Source organism: Homalodisca vitripennis, chromosome X (assembly GCF_021130785.1).
Source record: "Homalodisca vitripennis isolate AUS2020 chromosome X, UT_GWSS_2.1, whole genome shotgun sequence".
In the NCBI taxonomy this organism is placed as follows: Eukaryota; Metazoa; Arthropoda; class Insecta; order Hemiptera; family Cicadellidae; genus Homalodisca; species Homalodisca vitripennis.
In genome coordinates, this window is record NC_060215.1 from 149043227 (window position 1) to 149051986 (window position 8760).

Below are 8760 nucleotides of genomic sequence, written 5' to 3' on the forward strand. Positions count from 1 at the left end.
TGTCAATACAGCTAGTCAAATCCAAGATCTCATCATAACATTTGGCTGGGATAAATTTGATCACACTCTATATAATCGTAATCTAATGTCCAGTATCTAACATTAATTCATGAAATTTAAAAACATCAAACTTGTTAAAACAGCAGATGCCTTTTAACTGAAAATCAAAGTTAGTCGCTTCCAGTTTGCCTTTAGAGTGGTTTTGCTAAGCTATGTGTTGTAAAAAAGTACCATTGGAATGGTAATACAGTGGAACCTCGATAAGTCGGATTAATCAGGACCGCGGCCGATCCGGGTTAACGAAAATCCGGGTTAGCCGAAGAATTAATAAAATACGGTATACTTATAGATAAACCCCATTATAATTGTAAAAACATCAAACATATGCACATTTAATTATTATTAATCCTTACAGTACATTTATAACTGTTCATTTCCTGGTAAAAAAACTCAGTCAGCTTTGGTTGTGCCAATGTCGTCTGCCGCTTGCGTGCTGTGCGATCCCGCAGTCTCTTCAACATGAGCAATTCAGCCGGCGATGTTTCTGCCTGCCGCTCGAAATAAACCATTAGTTCGTTTAGTTTGGTCACTGCATCTCCATGACCTCCGGAACGAGGTAGGAACGGTACTGAGGGGCCAGGCGTGGCGGTAGCGTGGGAGAGGATTTAGGGAAATACGCGTCTGTTATTGTTTCTGAGAATCCGGGACAATGACCGCCACTCGGCCGCCGTGTGCCATGAGTCACACACTCACCGTCTTACAGTCCCATCAAATACTGAGGCAAAATAGATTCACGGATACTATACCACTCAAACATATTACGTTTTTATTATTGAAATGTTTGTCTGATGTTTTTATTTTTTAATTGAAAATCGGTCCGGGTTAGCCGGACTTCCGGGTTAACGGGGGCCGACTTATCAGGGTTGTACTGTAATAATTGTAAAATAGTCTGTATTTTGTAAATTGGTTATAACTATACAGATTTTTATTGTTATTTGACTTTAAACATTTTCAACAGGCTCCATTTTTTTTAATAATAAGTAAATCACACCGTTTGTTTTTGTTTTCCTCTTTTTAACACAACCTTTTTTGTTATTTTACCTGAAACATTTTCAACAGGCATCAATTTTTTTAATTAAGCAAATCATACAATTTGTTTCCATTTTCCTCTTTTTATCACAACCTATTTGCAAAGTTTGCTATCAATAGCTTTACTAATTCTAGAGAAAATATCTGTTATGTAAAAAACAGAAATGGTGGTTTTTGACTAAACGACACATTTCTCGACCTATGTTTATAGGACATTTTTCTTTGAAACGATGAGTACTATCAGCCAAAAAAGTTTGTAACATTCTTTTCTGAACAACTTATATAGCTTAAGTTTTATGTAAAAATGTTAAAAAGACGAGTTAAGATTATTATCTTGTACTATTGGGGGAAGTAGGGTAAGTGAGAACCTGAGCTTAAAAACTAGGAATAAATAATTTACCTTTTCTCGTTTTCAGTTCATTTGGAAGATAATTTTTCACTTTATCGATGTGTATAATTTTTATTTAAATTAAACAAGTTTAACCCTCTCCCGCTCGCAAGGCATGAATCGGCACGGCCACAACATAGCCACTGCAGCCTAAACGGCACAGATCGGCACGCACTGCTTTATCTACTAGAGCCGATAAGTGCTGCTCTCGAGTAGCAATAGTTTGTACTACTACGGGTTGTTTGCTATCAGGAGACCATTTACTTTACTTTTACAGTAGATTTATTCCATTATTTTGCTATTTATATTAGTTGTGCGGAAACAATGGCGGGTTGTAATCGTACACTTCGTGACAGTGAAATCAATCTCGTTATTAGTAGTGATTGCGACGATTCAAGTGAGTGTAGTAATGTACAAGAGCTTTGTGAAGTGGTTGGTGGCATTGAGGATGTAGTTCGGAGTGATCACAGTGGCAGGGGCAGTGACGGCGAGCCAGACAATGACCTTCACCAAGTAACTGCGCAACAAACAACCCGGCGCCCAGCTGTCCGTGTGCCCCCTCCCTGGTCTCGTACAATCAACTTCATTGAACCAATATATAGTAAAATAATTAATATATATAATTATAGTTAATTACAATGACAGAACGTATGTAAGTTAAGACGCCGCGTATTTTGACCGAGCCCGACCGGCAGAGCGAATTAATTGAGGTTAGAAGCACCGAGAGGGCCTGGAAACAATGGGAGCGGGAGAGGGTTAATAGAGAATTTGTGCTAACTTACTAAACGTTCGCATTTTAACTCAGGTACCAAGTTTAGCGAGTGACTTGTTTTAAATTCATAGCTTTTTAACCGAGACACATACACATGTTTTAAAACTACCTATTTTAAGGAAGAAATGAGGAATGCAGGTAAAATATGTAAAAATAGTATGTTTTTCCAAGCTACCTCATTATTACATAGGTTTCACTTGTCCCAAGAAAAGATTATACTGGGGTAAGTGAGAACCCAAGAATCAAAATTTTAAAAAGGGTCCATTTTAAAAAGTTACAGGTATTTCCAATAAAAAATTTGCACATAAATGTAAAAGATTCTAATAAACTCACGTGCACGATTGAAATAATATGGAGATATTTAGGTCCATAGTACATGTTTGTATGGTCTCACTTACCCCACCCTAATACAATTTTAAACATTCTGTGTTTCACTTGATTACACATACAATGTCATTCATGATTTATTTCTGAATATGAGAAACCAATCTACCACTTACAGTTTTATAATGTGTGGATGTCTGAAAAGTTTCAAATTTTGAATTTCTCTACGAATCTTTCCCACCACATCAAGACTCTTGATCTTTTGTCTGTTCAAAATCTTCACAGCTACCTTGTATCTGGTTACCTGATGCTCCCCAACTGCAACACAATAATACATTCAATCAGATAAAATACACAATAATAATTTATATATAACTTAACCATATATACAGTACACTATGCAGTACTCGCTTGGTATATTACAAAGTTTTCACTGCTGAAAATGGGTAAAATAAAAGACGCTATAGAATGGTAATTTTTTTATACAAAATAAAAAAAAATTAACATTTTTTTGTACCGAATTAACACATATCATGTAAGCAATTATTTACTGGTGCACTAATAAATTGTTGTAATGGTAAAAATATTTATTTTGTTGATAGATTTTATTACAACAAATATTGTATAATATTTGTAAGAACAAATGATCATATAATACATTACATCACTTATATTACCGTCCAGTAATAAATAAAACAATACATGGCACATTGATACTAAACCATTTTTAATAATTAATACAATGGCGTATTTCAGGGTTTAGAGTTTTTTAATAGTTTTGTTGATTTAGGACAAAAACTGAACTCCTCACTGCACTTACTCCTAAAAGGACCTTTGTGCTGCTTCTGTAGTGACAGGATAATCAGGATAAGTAGGGTTGGGGTAAGACAGTCTCTTCCCGGAACCCCATGTACATCCATCATGAGGAGGGATAGTGGGTACTATAAGCTATGAAAGACATTTCACCTTGGAAGAGAAGGCTAGGTCTGTTCTAGCCCCTTTCAGTTAAAGAAGGAAGAAGATGGTATTCCCTCATGATCAGGCTTGGTAAAACCTTAACACTAACAGAATCCCACCTACTTCAACAGTCATCCTGCATAGTAAACTAGACCTATCGATCATCTCTTTTATCAGTCATCCTACACAGTAAACTAGACCTATCGATCATCCCTTATACCCCAATATCTCGACATTTGCATCAGTGATGTGCCGCTCCTGGACATCCAGGGTTTCTTAGGTTTCTGTCGTACCCAGTGTAGGTGCAACTGGAAGGTGTAAACCAGCCCGAAGTGCACCCGCCCAGGGAGTTTTTAAGATTACTTTCATCTGAATTCTCAGTCTCTCAAGAAATAAATCTTTGGGCATTACCTAATTGATCCTAAACGGCAAGAATGTTCTTAGTCAGAAAAATTTCTCAAACCAAGAGTTTTATTTCTACCTAGATGTCAATTGTCATTTACATTTGCCAATACCAAAATTGTTACATACTCTTCCTCACATAGTAGACACAATCTTTTAGACTAAGTTCACTGATGAAACTTGAACTACTAATTTAGAAGATTATAAGAAGAAATAAAAGTCAGTTGATTCAGTCAGTGGTGCACATCAGCTGATAAAAAAAACAATTATGTTGATTCTGGTGCCCAGGATGTAAATGTGGTGTTCCCCCTGGTTACTAGAATAGTTTGGAGTGCTTTATGAAGCCTGGAGGGAGAGAAGAATGAATAGAGGAATGCAGATACTAGAATCTGACTCAGTTTCATTAGTCCAACGAAAATATGTAGCCTATATTACATTTTCTTCATATAAAAGTATGTGTTTACATTATATACAGAACAACTTGGTTTTAAGAAGTACTCAAAATGGTCCTTTAATGCCCATGGACTGAGCAGTACATTGTGTAAAAAATCAGAAAAGTATTGTTATCTTTTTTTAATAAAGGTATAACAATGATTCCAAATATGTTTACGCTTTAAGAATTGTTTTCATAGGTTAGACCTCCAGCACTACTGGCCCTACCATTTCTGTATCAGCTTGATAGTTACACCTCCCAAAATATCCACTGTTGGGTGGCCCACGGTGTGGTTTTTTTTCTGTTAGGCACTACTGGCCACTACCATTTCTGTATCAGCTCGATAGTTACACCTCCCAAAATTAAATATCCACTGTTGGGTGGCCCACGGTGTGGTTTTTTTCTGTTAGGCACTACTGGCCACTACCATTTCTGTATCAGCTCGATAGTTACACCTCCCAAAATTAAATATCCACTGTTGGGTGGCCCACAGTGTTTTTTTTTTTTCTGTTAGGCACTACTGGCCCATTTCTGTATCAGCTCGATAGTTACACCTCCCAAAATTAAATATCCACTGTTGGGTGGCCCACACTGTTTTTTTTTTTTCTGTTAGGCACTACTGGCCCATTTCTGTATCAGCTCGATAGTTACACCTCCCAAAATTAAATATCCACTGTTGGGTGGCCCACAGTGTGTTTTTTTTTTTTTTCTGTTAGGTACTACTGGCCACTACCATTTCTGTATCAGCTCGATAGTTACACCTCCCAAAATTAAATATCCACTGTTGGGTGGCCCACAGTGTTTTTTTTTTTTTTCTGTTAGGTACTACTGGCCACTACCATTTCTGTATCAGCTCGATAGTTACACCTCCCTCTGTTAGGATAACAGGCTGAGAAACCTCTTAGTACTAAAAGGACCTTTGCGCTGCTTCAAGAGTGATAGGATAATCAGGATGGGTAAGGTTAAGGGTAGGATCCGCCAACTGTAGATATCCTGGAGGTATTGTGGGCATTATCTCAGTCATGTCACCTTGAAAGAAGAGTAGACCAACTCTGAACCAGTCTCTCCGGTCAAAGCTTTTAGTGTTAGCAACTGCCTTCAACACTTAGCGAACCCCACCAACTCCAACGGTCATCTTCTGCAGTAGGTTAGACCTATTGACGCCGCTCCTGGACACCCATAAGGTTGCCCAGATTTAAGTGGAATATCGGTTTTGCTGTACCCATTGTAGGTTCAACTGCAAGATATAAACCAGCTAGAAGTGAACCAGTTGATATTTTTAGATCACTGGGCGTAGGAACATATCTGCAATTTGTAATAACCCTAGAGGTGTATGTTAACCCTTAGCACGCCGTAGACGGAATAATCCACGATGTTTTTTTGGTCTTTTAACGCCAAAGACGAAATAATCCGCCGATCGATAAAAATATATTTTATTACTGTTTTTGAAGTTTATAAGTTCAATACATAAGCCACAATACAAAGTAGTGTTCTGGCTTGACCAAATAATCCAGTTGCAGCTGTCAGCTGGCCGCAGTAGGTAAACAGTAAATTGTTTTGTTGCTGGCAGCTGTTCTCCCACTCCCGTCTGTACGCCGATGACGATACTATCCGCCATTACCGACTGTCAGTGGAGCACGCATTGTGCGTTTGGGAAGTGTTCTTGCGTTGTCATTCCTTATACAAACAGTTGTAAAAAGTTTTTGTTACCATGTTTTAGGTGTTATAATAAAGTTTTTATTGTTTCTTTTCTGTTGTGTAATTGTGACTGCAAGTCATGTCCCGAGACCCCATGGCTTCATCCCGATTTTTGTTTTGAAGTTTACCGTACAACTGCCTAAATCTATTATTATCAAAACTTATAAAACTAATCGAGATCAGCATATTACACTTTATTTGTTTTCTTATCCGTGTATATATTTTTTATATTTTTCATCACATGCATTTGATTACTCTGTAACCTAAATTTGATTTTGATTGAAATATTCCATTATTATGAAAAAAATGTGTATATTTAAATTCAAGTATTACATTATTGTAAAATTTATTTTTTTTGTGTGACTATTAGTCAGTAGGAATGAATAAAAAAATTAGCTTTAAGGAATTTTCATTTTTATTTTTTCACCTTAAATGAGCGTAATCTAAAAAATTACTAAATTAATATCGGCGTTCAAAGGGTTAAATTTTATAAATACATATAGCCTGAATAGTTGTTATTCATCATGAAATTATTACCTTTTACGATATAAAAAAGCTGAACTACACTTTAATTTGAAATACCTATAACGTAATTTGGTTTAATTACTTATATCGAGGTTTAGTTACTCATGAATATCGATGATTCAAGTGCTGAACGCTTATTATACTGCAGCCCTTGTGAAAAAACTGGTTACAAAATTTGATTATTAGCCTACTAATTAACCCTTACCGAGCCAATGACGTTACTAGACGTCATGCCTAAACTAGCACTAAAAGCCAACGACGTCCACTGACGCAAAATCAATTTTTTATTTTAATATTATTTAAAAGCATTTCTGGGTAACAAACTTAGTAAAAACTGTCAAACAAGGTTTATCTAAACAAGAGACAATTGTTCGTGTCTATTTTGAAGGTGACGGCTCTTGTTCGATCAACAAAATAATGGGCGGCCGGATGTTCATAATCTCCCGCAGAGCCAACGACGTCTACTGATGCGCGCTCAGTCCGCCTGTAGCCTTCCGTGAGGTTAGATGTTTATTCGCCCTTCCATTTTCGATCCGCGTATTTATCTTTTCAATTTTGATGTTAATCAATATTTTTAATCCATTTGCAGTGTAGTTTATGTATTATTATCGTGATGTAGGGCTTTATTGTCAAGTTTTTTTTATAGATCATTGATTTTATTTAATTTGTATATATATATATATATATATAAATTTTTACTATATTCTTTATATTTTCTCTAAATACAAATTACTATATGCTTGTTTTTTGTAAAATATAACAATAATTGTGTTCAACTATTATTAATTTTATATATATGAAGACATAGAATGTCAAAATTAAATTTTTTCAGTGAAATTATGATTTTACCATTTTTTGGCTGTAAATTAACAATAAAGAGTGAAAAAAAATATTTTGTCGTTTTTTTTTACCTGTATGTTATAAGAATTATAAAAAAAATTGGTTTTGGTATATGTGGGAATTTTTTTATTTTTAAGGTGTATGGCTCTTAGGAGTAGTTTTGGTTATTTATTTGTGGCTCGCTAAGGGTTAAATATGGTTTATTATCAAAAATTCTTGCAAGTCTTATTAAAATAGTGTCACCATTGCCAGCTCAAGGGTTAGATTTGTCCATAGGAAGTAGTATAAAGCAACAGAACTTGAGCCCCACCGTGATAAACATGATAAAAAACCAAGGTTACAATTTATTATAAATAGGTTGTTAGTCTAATGTAAATAAGTTGACACACCATGCCAATCATTAAAAAGGAAAAAAGATGGCTACTTTTATTAGATTGTAAGTTGAAGTAACTGTAAGTTCATGTTTATTTCAAACTGAATGAGGTATATGCAGGTTCAATCTTGTTTTAACAACCTGAACCCATACTAGACTGTAATTCAAAAAGTTATTTTAATTAAAAATGAATCACTTGAATTTTTCTAGGCCTTGGCTGATTAAAATACTAATAACCTACTTAAATTAAATATTTTAGCTGACAAAACAAATGCCCTTGGAAAACTCATTCAAGGCATCCAAGTGTGTAGCTGGCTAATTGCTGAGTAGTAGCTTAATTCTAATTAAATGCCATGCAACATTTATATTATTGTCTTAGAATATTCATTCAAATAAAATTCGTTTTTAAACTATGCTTGTTTATTTATTTACAGTGTATAACTAGGCTACACAAAAATTGTAAAGTTCTAGGCCATAATAACTTACTCTTAACTTTTCCAAATGTTCCAACTCCCAAAGTTTGTCCAAGGGTATAATGACCAATTTTTACAATTGGTTGAGCTCCTTGTGATTTCTCACCCATTTTTTAAATATATATTTTCAAATAATAAACTATTTACAATTTTTACTTGCTTGTCACTTCACTTCACACAACTTCTCTTAAAAGTTATGATAATCTCAATCTCGTAATCGTGTAAACAAGTCCATCCAAGTCGAATTGAAATAGATTAATTATTTTTGTATAAACTATAATACAAAGAGGAAGAGCTACATTGCAGCATTAAACGATTGGATTCATAAAACAGAATATGATCTCTCTCTAGGTCTAAATCTGTAAAAGTTATTAGCTACTGAATAAACATAGCCAAAGAGTAAAAATAACATCAATAATTAAAACGTTAACTAAAATAAATCTAAACCAAAAAAACGAAACCATGCACCACTGGACAAGTTTTTGC

The 8760-nt window shown here is 34.9% G+C and overlaps 1 protein-coding gene across 2 annotated transcripts in view; it reads right to left on the bottom strand.

Annotated features, from left to right (window-relative positions):
- LOC124369995 (5'-AMP-activated protein kinase catalytic subunit alpha-2) overlaps window positions 1-8514 on the bottom strand; it is a 66211-nt gene extending 57697 nt beyond the window's left edge. For both annotated transcript variants that reach the window (XM_046828256.1, XM_046828255.1), the window contains exons 1-2: window positions 8288-8514; window positions 2750-2891 (exon numbers count right to left, since the gene is read on the bottom strand). In XM_046828256.1, the coding sequence (XP_046684212.1) occupies window positions 2750-2891; window positions 8288-8384 (239 nt within the window). In that variant the 5' untranslated portion in view covers window positions 8385-8514. The remainder of the gene's footprint in view (window positions 1-2749; window positions 2892-8287) is intronic.
- Between the last annotated feature and the right edge of the window lie 246 nt (window positions 8515-8760).